The sequence below is a fragment of the Hemicordylus capensis genome, chromosome 14 (genome assembly GCF_027244095.1).
Source record: "Hemicordylus capensis ecotype Gifberg chromosome 14, rHemCap1.1.pri, whole genome shotgun sequence".
NCBI lineage: Eukaryota > Metazoa > Chordata > Lepidosauria > Squamata > Cordylidae > Hemicordylus > Hemicordylus capensis.
Genome location: NC_069670.1, coordinates 14257049 through 14277483, shown reverse-complemented (window position 1 = coordinate 14277483; position 20435 = coordinate 14257049). Strand labels below are relative to the sequence as shown.

Genomic DNA, 20435 nt, shown 5'->3' with positions numbered 1-20435 from the left:
TGTGGGTTTTGTTTCAGCTGGTCCCGAGGACCAAAGGGTGGGGTGGACGTGAAGTTGGTGGCCGAGGACCCTCCGGAACCTATTCTGGACTTGTGGGGTGGCTGCCCCCTTGTTGCAGACTTATTTGGGAAGAAGGCAGCTGTGGGGAACGGCTGCTCCTGTCTCCTGTCCCCTGGTGTCTGGCTTGAGGGAGGGGGTCAGAGGGACCCTTGACGGCTGCGGCATCCCAGTCGCTTAGATCCAAGCAGTTAACTGTAGGCTCTCGGCACGTTCACGTGTGGAACTCGTGATTGCTCTGACCTGGGAGGTCATAGGGGGCGACATGAATTTAGGCGGCTTCAGCGCTTAGGGGGTGTTTGGGGGAGGGATTTTTTCCCCATGAACGACCTGGCCGTTCTTCCTGCCAGCGCTCGCAAGCGTCCTGTTTAGAATGTGCCAGAAGCCAGAGGTTGCGATCTGTTGTCGCCAGAATAACCCGTCGCCATCCAAGCAAGAAGTTATTCGCTCACCTGCCCACCCTGCCTGCATTTGTGGGGTTGTTTCCCCCTAGCAAACTTGGATCTTGCCTTTCCCAGGCTGCGAGGGTTTAAAACCAGCCATAATAGACTTCAGCACCCTCAGCCGTGCAATGCAGCTCTGGCTGGCACCCAGACGGCATTACCCCCGAGTAGTCCTACTGAAGTTGAGTTGCCGTTGAGAGTAACCTCTGCCTTGTTGAGTAACTTCGTCTGGATGCCAGCCAGTGGCTGCATCAAAAAGCAGCCCAGACGCCCAGAACCCAGCAGGGTAGAGGCGCGAAACGAAGCTTCCCGGAAAAGCCAGGCCTGCACTGGATGCTGGCACGCGGGCGCAAACAGGGTGCAAAACTAACCGCCCATTTTGGGGAGCCCCACATCCTGTGGCACAGCAGCCGCCTGAAAGGGGGAGCAGCCTCGCTTAGCGTCTCTGCCTGGAGGCCACTTCTGTTCCCCGCAGGGCAAGAGGAATCAGGGAAGCGTTTTTTTCTAAGCTTGCGCTTTCCGGTCAGCCTGTTCGCCTAGGCTCAGCTGCTGCGCTCAGAAGACCAACGATGGCTTTTGGGCCAGCCAGTGTCTCCAGGAGTCAGCAGCAGGACTCTGCCTTTCTAAATCCGAACCCACACTGGCCTCCCCTGCCGTTGACCTTTAAGCATCGCAGCGACAGCTGCGGAGTAACGGAGCCCGAGGCGGTGGCGGCGAAGATGATGCCATGGCCGAATACCTCCGCCCTGGTTGCGTCCAGGTTAGACTCCGGCAGCGCTCTCTACACTGCGTGCCGGTTTTGGAAGCTCGGCTGGGGTTTTCACGGGCTCGGAGACGGAGTCGTGCCAGTCCGGTTCTCATGCACGGTGTGGATCAAGTGGGTAGAGAGGCGTTCTTCTCCTTCCCTAACCCAGGGTCATCCATCGGAGCGAAAGGCGGGATGCTTCAGGACAGACAAAAGGGAGGACTTCTTTACACAACTCGTAGTGGAACCCATTGGGCGGGGGGGTGTATTAAGGGCGGAGGGGGCCTTGCCCCCCCTCCCCCAAGCAGACCCGAAGTGTGCTTGCGATCAGAGAACGCCCAGGGACTCAGGCTTTGCCAGCCCACCCAGCTGCGAGCAGATGTGCACACCAGCCTGCTGTGGGAAAGTGTGGCACTGGTGCTGAACGGGATGCTTTAAGTTTCCAGAAAGCCGGGTGGGGGGGAGCCCCTGAGGGATTAATAGCTGGGATGCCCTCCAAAGGACGACCAGAATGCCCACCGTGAGCAGGGGCTGCTTCCTGGAGGTCCACTGGGAATGCTGGCAGCCCCGAATACCAAGAGATAGGCATTGATTTTTAGCCGAGCCTTTCATAACAACAAGAGATTATAATAGTAAAGTCGGAGGGTAGCATAAGAGATGATGGCCGGCAGCTCTTCTCTCCTGCCCTCTGCTCCTGGGGCCAGCCGCTGCCACCGGTTGTGGTGATGGCCACCAAATTAGATAATCGCCAAGCTAGATAAAGCTCTCAGTGGCTTAGGCCCTGGGTATTTAAGAGAGCGCCTTCGCTATGAGCCACACCACCCATTGAGATCGCCAGGAGAGGTCCGTCTGTGGTTGCCACCAGCTGGTCTGGTGGCTGCTCAGGGACGGGCCTTCTCCGCTGCTGCCCCGAAGCCTTGGAATGCGCCCCCTGCTGGAATAAGAGCCTCCCCATCTCTGACCGCCTTTAAAAAAGGCAATCAAGACACATTTGTTCACCCAGCCTTTTAATTAGATGCTATTAATTACATCATTTTTTTTAAGGTTTTTAAAACAATTTCAGTTTTTTTCTGGTGTCATTTGTATTGTAAACTGCCCAGAGTCACAAGTTTGGGGCAGTATAGAAAATACGTTAAATCAATAAACGGTTTTTCAAAGGGGCTGTAGAGAACTTGGTGGAGGGAAGGATTATCAGTGGCTGCTAGCCTGGATAGCTGTACCCTTCCATCAGGATCAGAGGAGAGCATGTTCCTGAACAGCAGCTGCTAGGAAACGCCCATGGGAGGGGGTGTTGACCTCTTTCCCCCACTTGTGGGCTTCCCAGATGCACCTGGGTGACCCCTTTGTGAGGCAGGATGTGGGGCTGGGTGGGCCTTTGGCCTGATCCAGCCGTGCTTTTCTCAAGTCTCTATGTTACTTACTTGTTATTTCAGGGCTCAGCGTCGCCCTTAATAGCCCAGGTCTAGGATATGTTAGGAAGTAACTGCCTTCTCCTGTAAGGCCTGTGCTGTTGATCTGTGCCTTGCTTCTGTCAGAGGTATAGCGAGTAGGCACGGGATGCAGAGCCTTCTCTGGTGGGCCCCAGATTGCGGCCTGCCTTCCCCAGAGAGATCCACTGGGCTTTCCCCCGTGTGTTTAGACGGGCAGTTAAGACTTGCCTGTTTCAGAAGACCTCTGATTGTGATAGCCATGCTGGGTTGATGGCAGGGTTCCCCTATAACGGGGATCCCCAGATGCTGTTGACTACAGCCCCCAGCATCCCTGGCGGCAGTGGCCTTGGGTTGGGGATTGTGGGAGTTGTAGTCGGCAACCACTGGGACTCCCTGCGACACGGACCACTGGTGGATGTTTCTGTCTTGCCGTGATGGTCTAGTGTGGCTTTTGTGGATCTTCATGCTGACATGATGCATTGGGGCTGATGCCGCCGGGTGGTTTGCCACTTGGAAGTAGGATGGGAAAGGAAGATCTAAATCAGGGCTGCTCAACTCCAGCCTTCCTGCAGATGTTGGCCTGCAACTCCCATAATCCCTGGCTATTGGCCACTGTGGCTGGGGATTGTGGGAGTTGTAGTCCAAAAACAGCTGGGTGCGGGCCTAAGTTGAGCAGGCCTGATCTAAATCCATTGAAATAAACAACCCTGTGTGCATCTGCAAGGTGTCGGCTGCTGGGTATCAAGTGTAAGCCCTGTTGGACTTCCCATGCTGGCCACCCGAGGGCCTGGTAGCTTCACGTGCCAACTGCTGGAGGACTCTTGGCTCTGAACCACACCGCAAGGAAGGAACCCCTTAAAGAAGGTGGGACTTGGCTGATAGGGAGCCGGAGAGAGGTTCTCCCTTCGCCGATAGGTCTCTGAGAGTCGGAGCGGAGTCCTCCCCAGTGGACGGCCCCATCCTTCCCCACGTGGGGGTTGTTCAAGCTCCAAGACGTGCTCCTCTGAAACGCTCTCTGCACTCTTCCCTGACCCAGCTAGGCACAGCTGAGCTTTTCCTTCTTTCTGACCTGCGTCCTCCTCTCCCAGGAACGCTTCCCGCCCAGGACAAGCCCACGCAGAGGCCGGCAGAGGGCATGGCCGGCAGCCCTTCCCGGAAGAGGTCTTCGTCGGAGAGCACGTCTTCGACAGGCAAGTCCCCCTTCCTCCTCCCTTTAGCCTCCTCGGTGATCCAGGAGGGCTGGCTGGAGGCTCCAAGGAGTGACCAGAGACAGCTCTTGGGCAGAAACTGGTCCCTGGCCGGCTCTTCCAAAACACACCCAAGGAGCACGGCTGGGCGGGAAAAGATGGCAGTTCAACCAGTGGAGGAGTCAGATTGTTCTGCAGTGGCTGCCTCCATCCCAGTCCTTTTTCAGCAGAAACCCTGTCAGCAGAGGTCTCTGCCTACTGTCGCATCTTCAGTAGCTGGCTTCAAAGGAGCTGCAAGTCTGCTGACTCCCACTGCCTTCGGAGGAACAGGCCGTCTTTGTTGCAGGAGCCGAGTAGGTCCTTTGAAGCAAGTTGTGAAGGAGTGAGACTAGCGATAGACCCCCTGGGGATTGGGTTTTTGCTCAGAAAGCCCTGGGATCAATCGCGTCGTAACCGACACATTTGACTCCTCCTCTTGGATCGCAGCCTTTCCCCCACCTTCCAGCCGTGATGGGTGGCAGACGGGTAAACACCCTGATTCGTGTACTGGTTTGACTCTCGGTTTGAAGTGAGTTGCCGACACTAGCGGGAATCTCCGGGTCCTCTCGGGCCATAAAACCCCTTGGCATGACTTCACACGACAATTGTGTCAGTGACCCGCTTCAAACTTAGGTTTGAGCGATAGTGTGAATCAGGCCGGAAAGAGAAAAGTGCAGCAGAACCAGGGGCTAACTTAACACCGTGGGGGGGAAAATATCTGCAAATCACAAGTCAGAAAGAGGAATGAAGGGGAAGGCCCGAAAATCACCCCCGAAAATCACGGAAACACCTCCACACACCATTGCCAAAAAATCTCGCCAAACTTCAGATACTCAGGTCGCAGTTGTTAGTACCTGCCACAATTCCTGCGTAAAAACTGTGATTAGGAAATCCGTGGTTGGCGAGGGATGCCTGCAAAAAAACCCCCAGCCCCTGCAAGTAGAAACCAGCATAGAGGGAGCTGGAAAGGTGTCAGCCGAGTCTTTTGCATCCCACCCGGCAGTACTGTTGATTTAAGATGACGTCAGAAGTCCGGCAGGAGTCCTTTCCCAGCCCTACCTGGACAGGCTGCCAGGGGCTGCACCCGGGTAAAGCAGAGGCCATGGCCCCTCTGTAGGAAGCTGCCTTCTACCGAATCAAAATCTTGGCCCGTCTCGCTCGGTGCGGTCTACCCTGACAGGCCATGGCTGATGGATTGCCCTTGTAGCTTCTGCTGTCGTTTCGTGGATTTGTTTCTAACCGCTGTGTGACGTTTAGAAATTACTATTAATGTTCCAGTGGCGTTGAATTTGTTACGTTTTTACAATATTTCATTACTAGCTGTTAACTGCCTTGAATTGTTGCCTAAAGAGAGGCTGAGAAACCATTAGAAAATACAGGTTGAAATGGTTTTGGCCCCTCTTCCACCCACAAAGAGTGTGTGTGTGTGTGTGTGTGTGTGTGTAACTGACTCTGACTCCCCTCCTGTTTTTCCCCCTCGCCAGTGGCCGGGATCCCTGCGCGCAGTACCAGGCTGGGGACCGCGATGGAAGAGTCCGTGGAGAATCTGTTGCAGCGCATGGCGCAGCACGAAAGCCCCGGCGTGCTGGACAAAACCCTGGAGGCGGTCATGGCCAGCACGCCTGCCCCTCCCGCGGGGAGCCCCAGCCGCAGCCCCAGCCGGGAGAAGAGCGGCGGCCTCTCCATCCTGGGGGGCCCCCCGAGCGACTCGGGCCGCGACGGCCTCTCGCTGCTCTCCGACCGGCTGGCGGGCGGCTACTCCCCGCACCACCTCAAGAGGAGCATGGTGGAAGCCATGCAGCGCCAGGCCCGGAAGATGTGCAATTACGACAAGATCTTGGCCACCAAGAAGAACCTGGACCACGTGAACAAGATCCTCAAGGCCAAGAAGCTGCAGCGGCAGGCACGGACCGGCAACAACTTTGTCAAGCGCCGGCCGGGCCGGCCCCGGAAATACCCCTTGCCGTCGGTGGTCTCCGTCCACGCCCTGCAAGTGAGCCGCCTGGTCAGCCCGGAGCTCGGCAGCGGGGAAGGCGGCTGCCCGCTGCGCCGGGGCCCCGACACGGTCACGGACGCCATCGAGTCGGTGGTCCAGGGGGTGAACGTGAAGGGGTGGAAGAGGAAGCGGTGGCTGGAGGAGGAGGAGGAGGAGGAAGAGGAGGAGGAAGAGGAGCACGCCAGCAAGAGGCAGATGCTCCTCCCGGAAGACGAGCAGGAGAGCCACAGAAGGTCAGGGCCGGGGGAAAGGGGCACATGCCTAGGCTTCCCAGCCACATTTGCAGATAAACCCAGGGGCAGAGTTGGCTTTGGGGTCAGGAGAGGGCCACACGGGGTCTGCGAGATCTGAGCACACACACAGCTCTGTGTGTTTGTGTGTGTGTGGGGGGGGGGTCTGTCTGGATCGCTGTCCACCCGGACCGGCAGCAGTTCTGCCAGAGGCAGAAAGGTCTCTTTCCCAGCTCTGCTGCCTTTGGAATAGAGATGTGGGGGGCCGAGCCTGTCCCCGAGGCATGTACTCTGCCCACCGAGCGAGGGGCCTCTCTGGCCACTGGGAGCAGCCTCCCGTTCCCTACAGCCCGGTCCCTCCTCCAGAGCCCTTTCCAGGCAACGGCGGGCAGGCGCCTGCCTTTCTCCCAGCCCTGGTAGCATCAAGCCGGCGGGGGGGGGGGCGGGTTGGGGGCAGGAAGTGGCGTCCCCGGCAGAGGAAGTGGCTCTTGCCGTGATCTGGCGGCATCGGGCTCCCTGCAGCCTCCTCCCCCAGGCCCGAGGACCCGGACGTGTCCCTGCGCCTGCCCGGAGGCATGTTCCCGGGGGCCACCCCCTCCAAGGGTCTCCCCCAGCTCTGCGGGTGGCAGGGTACCTAATCATGCCCACCTGAACGGATGGCGTCGTGGGTTGGCCGGGATGTCACTATCGCCCGCGCAGAATACCTCGTCTCTGGAACGCTGCTGGCTGTCTAAAGCTGCCTTCTGCTGTTCCCCAGACCACCGGGCCGCCTGGTTGTGTTGGCCCTGACTAGTAGAGACTCCAGGGTCTCAGCCGGAAGTCCTTCCAAGATCTTTCTTGATGCCAGAGGTTGAACCCCGGACCTTCTGCGAGCAGAGCCCCAAGCTGGGCCCCTCTCCATCGCAGGCCCCTTATGGGCAGGGGTTCCCAACCTGGGGCTGAACTACAACGCCCATCATCCCCAGCCCCAATCAGTTGCGGCTGGGCATGATGGGAGTTGTAGTTCAGCCTCATCGGGAGGGCCACTGGCTCGGAGCCCCGGCCTTACGGAATGACGTTGCTGACCGTGCCCGATTTCCCTTCCAGCTTTTCTGAGATGGGGCCCGAGCCCCCCGCACCCGAGGAGGCGACGGCGAAGCCGCGCGAGCCGGAGGGCGTCGAGCAGCCTCCGACTCCCCTCGTCCCGCGGGAGAAGAAAGCCGCCCGCCCCCCCAAGAAGAAGTACCAGAAGGCCGGGCTCTACTCCGACGTGTACAAAACGACCGAGTGAGTTGGGTCGCTGCCAGGTTCCCGCCGGCGCGGTTGGCCAGTGGCTGCCCCAAGCGGGGGTCTTGGGGACTGGCGCATGGAGCCGCAGCCCGGCGCCTCCCCAGGCCCTCCCGCTTGGCCCTGCCACTGAGCTGCAGGGTCGGCGTAGGCCAGGCCCTTCCTCCTGAGCATTTGGAGCCCCCCGGTTTTAGAAGGGAATTTTAGAAGGTTGACTTTTCTTTTAGCACTTTAAAATGGGTGGTGAAAATGTCCCAGGCATAGTCAAGTCTGTGTTTAACAAGCACTATATTAGAATTTTTCAACCAGAGGAGGCGAAGTCTGTCTAAATTATGAAAATGGGTGCCACGTTCTTTTTTTTGGTCATTTTGTCCAAGACCGCCCTACCTTGTCAGGTTGTTGTGAGGATTAATGCCAGTCCCTTCTCTCTCAGCCTAACCTACTTCACAGGGTTGTTGTGAAAGAGAAACTCAAGTATGTAGTACACCACTCTGGGCTCCTTGGAGGAAGAGCGGGTTATAAATGTAATAATAATAATGATGATGATGATGAGGCGGTGCATGTGACAGGAGCATCCTTCCGGCTCATGCCCCGCCTTCTCTCTCCTCTCACACCCAAATCCTGCTCCCCTCACGGCCACTGGGCAACAGCATGACTTCACTGACATTTCCACCCATCGTGAGCCAGGTTTTGCTGCCGTGGTCGGGACGTGGCTTTGCCCACTGCAATTGGGAGTGAAAGTGACGGGTCAGACACGGACACTGCAGGCCACAGCCCCCAGGCTAGCTGGGGCAGGTAAAGGCTTTGCCCTTCCCCAGCCTGGAAGACTCACTGCATTTGTCCTCACTGTGTGACTGGGAAGGAGACCCCAAGGCAGCCCCAGGCTGGTCAGGATTGAAGACTGGGACGAGGGTCAGTGACCAGCCCTCGCGGAGGACCCGCTTTGGGCTTGCTGCTGTCCCGAGACGACTGCGTTGGAGATCAGTCCGATCAAACTCGAAAGCTAAAGAGAAGTGCAGTGGGTTGGGACATGATGATGCTGTGCCTGCATTCAAATGTCTGTACGCAGGTACACTTGTTTGTGTGAATGACTGCCGGGGTTCTGTTTAAATGTGAACCTGGGTACAGGTCCCTTGGATGCATGGTACAGATAGGAGCCTAAGAAGCTGCCTTCAACTGTGTCAGACCCTTGGTCCATCTAGCTCAGGATTGTCAACACAGACTGGCAGCGGCTTCTCCAAGGTTGCAGGCAGGAGTCTTTCTCAGCCCAGTCTTGGAGATGCTGCCAGGGAGGGAACTTGGGACCTTCTGCTCTTCCCAGAGCGGCTCCATCCCCTGAGGGGAAGATCTCACAGTGCTCATACTTCTAGTCTCCCATTCAAATGCAACCAGGGCAGACCCTGCTTAGCTAAGGGGACAAGTCATGCTTGCTACCACCAGACCAGCTCTCCTCTCCCATACCATGGGGTGGGAGGTTGTGGGGGACAGCCCTGGCTTGAGGAAATTGTCTCACAAACTCAGGCTTGTCTACCCAGACTGGCAGCAGCTTCTCCAAGGTTGCAGGCAGGGATCTCTCTCAGCCCTGTCTTGGAGTTGCTGCCAGGGAGGGAACTGGGAACCTTCTGTCTGCAAGCATACAGGTACTCTTCCCAGAGCGGCCCCGTCCCCAATGGGGAATATCTTAAAGTGCTCACACATGTAGTCTCCCATTCAAATGCAGACCAGGATGGACCCTGCATAGCAAAGGGGACAATGCATGCCTGCTACCACAAGGGAGTGGACTACTGTACATGGATTCAACACCACCTGTGAATAAGTGTCAGGCGCATACAGCAGGCCTTGACGCATTTTCTTTGGATCTAGCAGCCAGGCCATGGACAAAATTACCAAACTTAGTGATGGGCATTGGGTGGGGGGGGTGTTGGGGTGGTGGTAAATGGGCTTCTCTTTGTCTCCTTTTCAAATCACATCATTAGAAGAGAAGCGAGGCTCCCTGGGGCAAAGACAGCTTTTGTTCAACCAATCTAGCTCTGGTCTGCCTAGCTTAGCTAAACTTCTAGGCGCCAGGACTCCCTGACACCTGGGATTGGTTATGCCCTGGCATGCACATCTGCGCGGCCTTGCTCCGTACACAGCCCGCACACGTCTTGGATGTCATGTGTGAACAGGGCCCCTGAGACAACCCACTAGGGCCCTACAGACCGGGCAATCCTCTCTTCTCATGCCCACTTATTTATTTATCATTATTCATTTAGGACATTTATATACTGCCCCATCCCCAAAAGGTCCCTGGGTGGTTGACAGTATAAAACCCATGAAAACATTAACGTAATTAAACGACTTCAAATACAATAAGAACTCTTAACTTTTAAACCTTTGAAAAGTTCGACTTCTAAACTTTCAAAAAGGCACTGAAGACCTGTTTGATCGCCCAGGCTTTTAATTAGATGTATGGTTTTAATATTTGAATGTTGGGTTTAAAATGATTTTAATTGTTTAGTTGATTTTGATTGTAAACCACCCAGAGACGCAAGTTTTGGGCTCTATAGAGATACGTTAAACAATAAGTAAATAAAACCGAAGTTTTAAAACGATAAACGGGAAGCCTGACTCAACAGGTAGGTTTTTCGGTCCTCCTTAAAAACGTTCAGGGAAGGGGAGACTCTAATTTTGTGAGGAAGTGCGTTCCAGAGCCCCGGGGCCCGGTTTCCACTCGGCCAGCTCTTCCGACTGTACCTGGTTCCCGGGCCCTGAAGAGAAGCTGCTTAAACCAGAGGGGCTTATTTTCGTGAAAGGCTGAGACTCGGGCATCCCCCCCCCCCCTTCCGCGCCCCACACACTCACACCCCTGCTCCTAGCCCCTTGCCCAGCCCTATAGGAAGGGGGAGGGATCTGCCCCTGCCACCGTAGGTTGGGGCCACCGTAGGTTGGGGCCCCGTAGGTAGAGGGATCTGCCACCGTAGGTTGGGGCCCCGAGAAGCCCTGCCGGCCGGCGGGACGAGTGGCTTCCGTCCCCACAGGCTGACAGGCACGAGGGATGCTGGCAAGGTTTTCCCGACTGGCAGCAGCCCAAGGAGGAGGATGAGCCCGGACCTGTCCTTGCTCTGGGATGCGGCTTGCCTCTCGAGAGCCCACACGCGAGATTCCTGAACGGCATCCAAGTCCAGGAACGCTCTGCTCGCAAGGGGTGTGTGTGTGTGTGTGTGTGTGTGTGTCTGTCTGTCTGTCTGTCTCATCCGCATTGCCTAATCCCCCTCTTCCCCCAAAGGACAGATCAGGAGCTCCTCCACTAAAACTGGGTAGTCGTTTGTCCTCCTGAGAATCCTTGCAGTAGCTCCGCTCATGAGCGTAGCCGTTCTCCCCCCCACCCTGAGCAAGGAAAGAGCCCCCGCTTTGGCCCCCGGCTGCTCGTTGGCAAGGGGGAGGGTTTCGAGGATGGAGGTGTTCCGTGTCTGGCGAAGCGAGCCAGAGCCGAGGTGGGTCGTCTCCGTCTCCGAAGCAAAACCCAGAGAACGCCAGCGTGTATGGACCTCTTCGTGAACCTGGGGCCGCTTGGGAATAGATTCTTCGGGCATGCCTGGCATCTCCAGGTGGGGCCGGGAGAGACCGCTCTCGGTCTGAGTCCCTGAAGGGTCGCTGCCAGCCAGTGCAGACAATAGTGAGCTAGATGGACTGAAGGTCTGCTTCAGGCGGCTTCATTTCTTTGTTGTTGATTGGTGGGGGAGACTCCCTTGCTTCAGTGGAATGTGCATAGGAACCTAAGAAGCTGCCATATACTGAGTCAGACCCTTGGTCTATCTAGCTCAGGATTGTCATCACAGACTGGAAGCGGCTTCTCCAAGACAGCAGGCAGGAATCTCTCTCAGTCCTATCTTGGAGATGCTGCCAGGGAGGGAACTTGGGACCTTCTGCTCTTCCAAGAGCAGCTCCATCCCTTAAGGGGAATATAATCTTCCAGTGCTCACACGTCTAGTCTCCCATCCATATGCAACCAGGGCAGACCCTGCTTAGCTAAGGGGACAAGCCAGGCTTGCTGCCACCAGACCAGCTCTCCTCACTAAACTAATGCAGACCCTTGCCAATTAAGGGTGCCACATCAGAGGTAGGCATTTCACCCTAATAGCACCATCAGCCCAGCAAGGAGGCGTTGTTCAGCGGAGCAAAATGTAGACAATATTTCTTGCCCGGCCGGTCACTGCTTTGCATGTGGTTTAAAGGTAAAGTGTGCCCTCGAGTCGGTGTAGACTCCTGGCGCCCACAGAGCCCTGCGGTTGTCTTGGGTAGAATACAGGAGGGGTTTGCCATGGCCTCCTCTGAGATGATGCCTTTCAGCGTCTTCCTATATCGCTGCTGCCAGCGGGGATTCGAACCGGCAACCTCTGGCTTGATAATCGAGTCATTTCCCCGCTGCGCCTTTGGGTGGCTACTGTATGTGGTTTGGGGACGCAGTATTGTTACCACAGCACAGCTCCCTCTAGTGGTAGTACAGTTTCCTGCACCCTTTACTACTAAATGTCCATTGGAACTGATCTAGGGGAGGGCAGTTCAGTGGGCCAAAATGCAGCCCACGCTGAAAAGAAACCAGCTCCTAACTTGCATATTTTCATTGCGTGGGACCACGCGATTTGGCACGCATCAGTCACAAACTCAGTCCGTAGACAGAGCACCGTTATGGCACTGTTGTTCAGAAAGCGGAGAGGATTTGTCTGCTCTGGGGGGGAAACAGGAATAGATAATAAACACATTGGTGTCACGTTGCTTTTCAACTTGCCATCTTGTTTCCATTTCCCTTACTAACCCGCCAGGAACATGTCCAGATTTATTTCTCATCCTAAGGACTAGGAGTCTGTGTGCAGTGACGTTTGGGAGGATGCTTTTCCCCCTCCGGGCCCTGCAGAGTGTACAGAAAAGGGCTCCAAGTTCTGCTCTAGCTATAGTTTTGCTTGCTCTAGTGTTGATTTTGTTTGTTTATTTAGCATACTCCGCCCCAATATTTGTGTGTCTGGGTGGTTTACGTAAAACAGCACAAATGCACAACATTAAAACAGTGAAACAAATTAAAATGTGAAAGGATGTTAAGATCTGCAAGTCTGATTCAAAGCCTGGGTGTTTTAAAGCCCTTTGCTTGCATCAGTCACCCTTAGAACAGCCCCATATGGGACAGCCAGTCCTATTTATCCGCTCCCCCACCTCCCGAGGGAACAGTAGCTTGCCAGAAATCAGACTGCTTTTGAGAGCGGAGGGAGGATCCAAACCCAGCTCACGGATCCCACTCTCTGCTCTCCTCGACCCAACCACACCCACCAGGGCGCTTCTCTCCGGGATGGGATAGGGTGGTGATCACGACGGCACGGCCCAGACTCTCACGCTCACCTTGCTCCTTTCCGCTTCCCAGCCCCAAAAGCCGACTGATCCAGTTGAAGAAAGAGAAGCTGGAGTACACGCCCGGAGAGCACGAGTACGGCTTGTTCCCGGCCCCGATCCACGTGGGTGAGTGGCCTGCCGCCTCGTCTCGGCCCGGGAGGGGATCCGAGGGGGTGGCGACGTCTCTCGGCCTGTGAGCCGGCTGTCGCTCGCAGGGTTCAAGAGTCCTCCGTCTGGCCCGATGCAGGGAAGCTCGTCCCGCGAGGGGAGGAAGGGGGTCACGCAGCGTTTCCTCCCACAGAGTGCTAGAAGCCGGGGAGGGTCACCTGGCCGGGATGTCGTATCGGGCTGCGTTGCCAAGAGGCCGGTCTCTTTCCCAGCCTCCTGCTTTCAGCTGCAGCCGCCGTTAGAAGCAGCCTTGCTCTCAGCCCAGCAGTACTATGCAGTGTCCCTTCTAGCAGGGGTTCCCAGATGTGGCTGACTACAGCTCCCAGAATCCCCAGCCACAGGCCCTTGCAGCTGCGGATGTGGGGCAACGTGCTGCCTGCACATTGCCCCGAGCTCCCTGAAGGAAAGGCTCGAGACAAAGGCGATCTGTCGACGCAGTCCGTCTTTCAGTGGCATTGGGCAGTCAACCGTTGGGCCTGTCGGGAGGAAGAACTCAGCCCTGCCTTGCCCGGAGCAAGCCTGAAGCCCCTTCAGCCCCGGCTCTGTACCTGGGGTTGGACTACAGCTCCCATCATCCCCAGCCACAGTGGCCCGACGCCAGGGATGGGGGGAGTTGTAGTAGTCCCAGAACAGCTTCAAGGTGGCCACCGCAATCCAGCCCAGCCTCCTCTCTCCGGCGGTGGCACGAGAGAGGCCTCCATGAAGCTCATGAGAAGGGCAGGAAGGTCATGGTCTCTGGCTGGAGAGCTTCTTTCAGTTTAGATGGGCTGAGGAGTTTGAGTTTAGACGTTTAGAGTTTAGACGTTTAGAGTTTAGACGTTTAGAGTTTAGACGTTTAGAGTTTAGATGTTTAGAGTTTAGGAGTTTAAGAGTTTTAGTTTAAACTCTAAAGTTTAGAGTTTAGATGGGGGACATGGCAAAAGCGGGGAGGGATAATCCCTCCTCCCCCAGTTCCGTGGCCCCAAACCCAACACTCAGCACATGCACACCCCAGCAGCGAACTTAGAGAAAGAATTAGGAGAGCTGATCGTGTGCCTTGATCGCTCTTGTGAAAAGCCTTGCTAAAAGGACCGTCTGGCCCAGCATCTTGTTTCCAGTAGTGGGCAGCCAAAAGCCCACAAAGAGGGCAGGAAATTGTCTGCCACTCTCTGCCTCTGCCCGCCACAATCTGGTACTCAGAGGTACACTGCCTCTGAACCTGGAGGTTCCATTCAGCAGTCTCGGCTAATAACCATGGATAGGCCTCCTCCACCACCAATTTGTTTAATGAGGAGGAGGAGGAGCTTGCCTAAGCTAGTGGCCGCCACAGCCTCTTGTGGCCGTGGGTTCCATGCCCAAGTTCGGCCTTGTGTGAAGCTTCTTTTTCCTGCCAGGCCTGAACCTGCTGCCAGTCAGCTTGGTCTGCGGCCCCGTAGAAAGGAAGAGTGTCGGAGCCGAATCCTGCTCTGCCCAGCAGTCACATCTGTGACCTTTTTGGTCACCCCCTGCCACGGCACAGCCACGTTCCTCTGTGGGAGTGGAAAGGAGAAGGAGGCTTCTGCTGCCGTGACCCACGCGGAGACCCCTGGCCTCCGCGGCTTCTCTGGGCCGGAGCCTCACGCCGTGCTGGGCTGCACTCCCTTTGGGCTCCCTTTCCGCCTGGCCAGGTCACTACCTCGGCTTTATTTACGCCAGGAGACACAAACAAACACGGGCTATCAAGATAAGGCGGCTTTTAACGACTCCCGGGCCTGCCGGAGCAGCCGAGCCCGGCTGGCTGGTCTGGTGCCTCGGGGAGGGCGGGCCGGCAGCTCCCTGGGCCGGCTGCCAGGCCCTTGAAAGAGCCCTTTTGTTTCCCCCAGTGAGGTCATCGAAGTGAAAACAGATTCCTTGCGGACTTGGCTGTGCTTCCTTGAACTCGCCAGGCACAACTTGGGGCTTTGAAAAACAAGAGGCCGGTTTTTCAGAGCTGCTCTCTTTCGCCTTCCTTCCCTCCCCAGTGAGCTCTTTGGAGCAGGGCAGGGGAGATGCTGCCCGTCTGACTGCAGCCAGGGCAGCCTCACTGACCCCACCGCCTTCGCTGGCCTCCCTTGCCCTCCAAATCCCCCTAGAGCGGGGGGGGGAGACGGGGGACGGGCCTGGCCTGCTCCCACCGGGCGTCTCTTGGGTCCTCCCTTGGTCCGCGCAGAAGGGCCACGCCGCAGGCTTCCCTGTGCACTGCTTTCCAGGTGGATTTGCAGCGTCCGCACAGACCAGGCCCGCGGCCCTTCCGGCCTGGCCTCCTGGTTCTCACAGTGGGCCCCCAGAGGCCTCCGGGAAGCCCGTGACCAGCAGACGGAGCTCCTGTCTGCCCCAGCCGGGCTTCCTCGGGAGAGCTCCCCCGGTGGGTTGGGTTTTCCGACTCCGTGAGGTGCCCATAAGCCTGCGCCGCGCCACTTCAGCCCTCAGTTGGACTCCAGCTCCCATCGTCCCCGGCCACAGTGGGTGGCCAGGAGCCAGGGATGATGGGAGTTGTAGTCCGGGGGGGGTCAAAGTTGGGCAGCCCTCTGCCTTAGGCCAGTGCCGCCGTCGCCGCTGCTCGCCACGTTCCTCGCTTTCGTGTGCAAGAACATCGCTGACTTCTGCCTGCCTCCTTCTTCTCTCCCCTCCCAGGAAAATATCTCCGCCAGAAGCGAATCGACTTCCAGCTGCCCTACGACATTCTCTGGCAATGGAAACATAATCAGGTATGGGGACCCCCGATCGGAGAGTGGCACGAGGGTGCCGGAGAAGCCTTGGAGGGTTTCTGCTGGGGCTGCCTTGGTGCTGGCTGTGCATTCAACTGGGCGGGCAGTAGTGGGGGGGGGACGGGACCCCTTTGAATATATATTTAATGCAGACAGTTTCCATTCCCTCCCGCCCTTGCAAAATAGCAGCTGCTTGACTCTGGGAAAGTGGCCTCCCTTAAGCCTAGCTGGGAGCTTTTATTCTGGTAGCGCACTTGGCTTCTTCCGCAGGGATCTTGGTTTTTTTTTTGACACGCCTCTGGAGAATTCAGATGTTCTGCCAACAGCACTGAAAAATTTCAGGCCTTATTTTTCTTGGACCCCGTCCTGAGCGGAGTGGGGTTCCCCCCCGCTTTTCCTTCTTTTTCCACTTAGAAGATGGAGTTTTCGGAGGAGGAAAGCACTGAACAGGCCCTCCTGCGTTCTGACTCAAGAGCTCTCGTTTCTCTCTCTCTCTCTGTGTGGCTAAATATTCTCGGGTGGCTTTCCAACCGAGAAATTCCCCAGAGATGTAGCTGCGGGTTAGACGAGCGAGGTGTCAGTTCAGTTCTTGCTCTGCCTCCGGAAGCAAGCTCTTTTCTTAAAGATGTAGTCCAAGACGGGTTGGACTACAACTCCCATCACCCTTGGCCATTGTGGCTGGGGATGGTGGGAGTTGTAGTCCGGCATCTGAGGGCCCAGGTTGGAGAAGCTCCGCCCTACAGGACTAGAGTGTGATGAGATAATGGGTGGGAGCCATTTGGACACTTCCAAGCACTGTGTGAGAATTATAAGAGCCAGCGTGGTGTCGCGGTTAGAGAGTAGAACTGGGGCCGGTGGGGACCCGAGTTCAGATCTCCATTCAGCCATGAAGCTCACTGGGCGACTTCTCTCCGCCTCGCCTCAGCTGCTTCTCTCTCAGCCTAGCCCACCTCGCAGGGTTGTTGTGCAGGCGAACCTACCCACGTACACCGCTCTGGCTTTCCCTGGAGGCAAAGCGGAATATAAATGTAGAAATACTAATAACCGAGTGTTTTGTTTTCTATCGGAAAGGCTCCAGAGTAGCTCAGTGAGCCAGCACCAACGCAACGTTGTGTGGTCCAGGGAAGGCCCGAGGCCTTTGGGGCCCCAGCAGATGGTTTGAAAGCACTAAGCAGCTGCGGGCCTCATCCATGCCTGGGAGCTCCGTGTTGGAGCAGGAAAGAAACCTAGTGGGCAGGATCCAGCCTCAGTCAGTTATGGCCGAGCACCACTGGAATAAGTGAGACGCGGCTGACGGCAGGTCCTTTCACTTCCATGGGATTTCGTCATGACTAACTCAGCCTGGCTCCCGCCCAGGAAATGTGTGCATTTTTGTTGGTTTAGCACATGTTTATCCCACCCCCTGTGTACATCTCTGGCTGGTTTTGTTTTTGAAAATAAGAGCCCAAAGGCTTTGATTTCCCAAAACAGTTTCTTTAAAAAGTCACCCTCCTCCTCCAAGGGTTTACTGTTTTCCAAACAAAGTTCTCAAAGCGGTTTGCAGAGAGAAATAAATAACCAGTAGATAAGATGGTCCCCTGTCCCCGACGGGGCTCAGCCTTTGAAAAGAAACACCAGGCAGACCCTCAGCCACAACCAGAGTGGAGGGCCGTGCTGGGGCCGGGCCGGGCCGGGCCAGTCGCTCTCCCGCTGCGAAATGGATGGGCCTCCTCCATCAGCCTCTGTTAAGGAGAAATCAGACATTTCCTTCTTGGGGGCGGAAAGCGGGGAATAACTTCCCTTTCCCCCCCGTGCACAGAGCCTGTCAGGCGGCAACCTAATAAGGCCCGGGTTCTTCTTCTTCTTCTTCTTCACTCTTCCTTCTTTTCTTTCCAGCTGTATAAAAAGCCAGATGTCCCCCTTTATAAGAAGATCCGTTCTAGTGAGTAAGCTTGTGTTTGTGTCGCTCTGTTTTTGTGGAGCCCCCCCCCCCGCCCCGCTCCCCCTTTTGGCCTCCGGGCAGCAGCTCCGCTCGGCGGGTGCCTTCCTCTCACGGGCTGAAGTGGTGGGGCTCGCAGGTCCCTGGCGACTGTTCCGGAAGCTGATGGGTTTCTCCCCCGTCCCTCTTGAACCGCAGACGTCTACGTGGACGTGAAGCCTCTCTCTGGTTACGAGGCCACCACTTGTAACTGCAAGAAGCCCGAAGACGGCCACAAGAAGGGCTGCCTGGATGACTGCTTGAACAGGTACGCCGCCAGCCTTGGGGGCCCAGGTTTTGGGGGGGGACTACAACTCCCATCATCCCCTGCTGCAGCACATTGGGGGGGGTCTTGAGCAATGTTCCCTCTCTCACAGGGATCCCCAGGTGATGTTGCCTCCAACTCCCAGAATCCCCAGCTGCAGTGGCTTTTGCTTGGGGGTTCTGGGAGTTGTAGTCCACCACATCTGGGAATCCCGGTGAGAGGGAACACCACTGGCCATGAGTCGCAAAGCCTTTTTAGGTTGACCTCTTGCCAGCGCTATGGTACGGCTGCAAGCGTGTCAAGAGCAAATTCCAGCACCGGGTTCTTCCCTGTAACGCCCAGGGGCTGGTGATGGCCCCATCAACCCTCCGTGCAGCCCCTGTATTTACCTGAATTTAAGATGAGCTCTAATTGCGGGGGGGGGGGGGGTGTCGTCTTGAATCCTGCCCCATTTGGCTCAAGAGATGTCAGCTGTATTTGGCCTCTGTCTTTACGGGGGCCGTCTTCAATTCAGAGCCATCTTCTCTTGGGATGCACACACTGGGTGTGACGCTCCGGCTGGGGCTGGCTGCTCTGCTGGAGACCCCGGGGCGTCCTGTGGTGGCGGCTGTCCCCATTGGGCCGTGGGGTGCTTTTCCCAGCGCAGGGGATGGGCACTCTCTGGGGGGCAACGGAGCCCTCTGGAGCCATCCTGTGCAGAGTCCTGGGGGGTGGGGGTGGTTTGCAACCCTCCCCAGCGCTCTCCTCCTCGGGGGCCCTCCCAGCGCCCTCCCTCCCCGGCTCTCAACCTGCCCCCTCCTCCTCCTCCGCCGGCAGGATGATCTTTGCCGAGTGCTCCCCCAACACCTGCCCCTGCGGCGACCAGTGCTGCAACCAGCGGATCCAGCGGCACGAGTGGGTGCAGTGCCTGGAGCGCTTCCGGGCCGAGGAGAAGGGCTGGGGCATCCGCACCAAGGAGCCCCTCAAGGCCGGGCAGTTCATCATCGAGTACTTGGGAGAGGTGGTCAGCGAGCAGGAGTTCCGGTAAGGGGCGGGGCTGGCTGAGGGGGCGGGGCCGGCTGGGGGCGGGGCTTCGGCCCCCGAGTCGGAGCAGCAGGCTGCTTGGGGGGGCGGGAAGAGGCCCTCTGGCTCCTCCGGCACTCAGGCTGTGTCCCCCCCCCCCAGGAACCGCATGATCGAGCAGTACCACAACCACAGCGACCACTACTGCCTGAACCTGGACAGCGGGATGGTGATTGACAGCTACCGCATGGGCAACGAGGCGCGCTTCATCAACCACAGCTGCAACCCCAACTGCGAGATGCAGAAGTGGTAAGGAGGGCCCGGGCGGGGGGGGGGAGCCACGCTCAGCGGGGCCTCTTCCACGGGGGAGTTGCCGGGGGGGGGCGCCCGAGGCTCTGCCCCGCCCGGCAGCCCCCCCCCCGAGGGCTCCAGGATGTTCTCGAGCAGGGCGTGGCAGCGATGGCACCTGATGGTCCCCAAACGCTGGCACGCTCCCCCCCCCAGCACCTGCTCTTCGGAAGCCGATCTCTCCCCCTCTCTCAGGCCGCTTGGCCCTTTACAGAAGACCCCTCAGCCAGCAGCTGTCTGATGGCAGGGAATTGCCTGTCCTTTGGGAAGGGCCCCCCTGCGCCCATTTAGAGAAGCCCTTCTGCCTTCAGCCGGGGAGCAGGTCCCCTTGAAGCTCTCCGTCATGGGAGCTCCCTGACATCACGTCTTTCCTGAAGCGTGTTGATTCTCACCCCCTCCACACCCTCACGTGGCAGGGTCAGGCCATCTGCACTTGGCTGATACATAACGGCCACAAGATAGACATAATGATCCGTCATGGCCACGGGCCTTCTCCGTTGCCGCCCCTGGACTTTGGGATGCGCTCCCTGTTGAAATAAGAGCCTCCCCATCTCTGGCCACTTTTAAAGGGCACTGAAGACACACTTATTCACCCAGGCTCTGAATTAGAGTCAGAGTTCTAAAAAATTCTAATACTGGGTTTTAAATGTGTTTTTAACCTTTTACATGTTTTTAGTTGTTAATTGGTTTAATGTTTTGAAATGGTTTTAACTGTAAACCGCCCAGAGATGCAAAGTTTTGGCTGGTACAGAAATATTTTAAATAAATAAATAACAGTAAAGAAAGACTGCAAGCTTCTCGGGGCGGAGACTTCTCCTCTGATCCTCTCTAAAGCACCATGCCAATGTCATGGCGCTGTAAATCAAAAGGCCTGGACCGTGCAGACTCTGGCTGGCCCCCAAACCAGAACCAGCCCCTCCTTTCAACCCACGGTTGATTCTGGCTTGGAGGTGAGGCTGGGTTGCCAATTCAGAGGTGAGTGCAAATTGGGGTGGCCCCAGTGAGGCAAGGAATTGGGGCAGGCATGAGGAGGAAGGCGTGCCCGTGCCTGAGGCACAGCCCTGACGGCCACGGCATGGTTTGCCCGCCACCATCTCTGCCCCTGCCCTGGTACGTGGACAGACAATGGGATCCGGATCTGCTCCCGATCCCACTCCCAAGCCCTTGCAGCGTCCGGGCTGCCGCTGCCCTGTCCCGGATCACAAGCAGGCCCTCGTCCCTCTTCCCCCGCAG

General features: G+C 57.1%; 1 protein-coding gene across 2 annotated transcripts in view; it reads left to right on the top strand.

Moving 5' to 3' along the window:
• The window catches only part of ASH1L (ASH1 like histone lysine methyltransferase), a 67000-nt gene that overhangs the window by 28411 nt on the left and 18154 nt on the right, over positions 1 to 20435 (top strand). The window contains exons 4-12 of one of the 2 annotated variants that reach the window (XM_053277242.1): positions 3764 to 3865; positions 5386 to 6130; positions 7214 to 7393; positions 12789 to 12883; positions 15557 to 15630; positions 17506 to 17551; positions 17747 to 17855; positions 18669 to 18875; positions 19017 to 19163. In XM_053277242.1, the coding sequence (XP_053133217.1) occupies positions 3764 to 3865; positions 5386 to 6130; positions 7214 to 7393; positions 12789 to 12883; positions 15557 to 15630; positions 17506 to 17551; positions 17747 to 17855; positions 18669 to 18875; positions 19017 to 19163 (1705 nt within the window). The remainder of the gene's footprint in view (positions 1 to 3763; positions 3866 to 5385; positions 6131 to 7213; positions 7394 to 12788; positions 12884 to 15556; positions 15631 to 17505; positions 17552 to 17746; positions 17856 to 18668; positions 18876 to 19016; positions 19164 to 20435) is intronic. The other variant, XM_053277243.1, reaches the window with a different exon arrangement.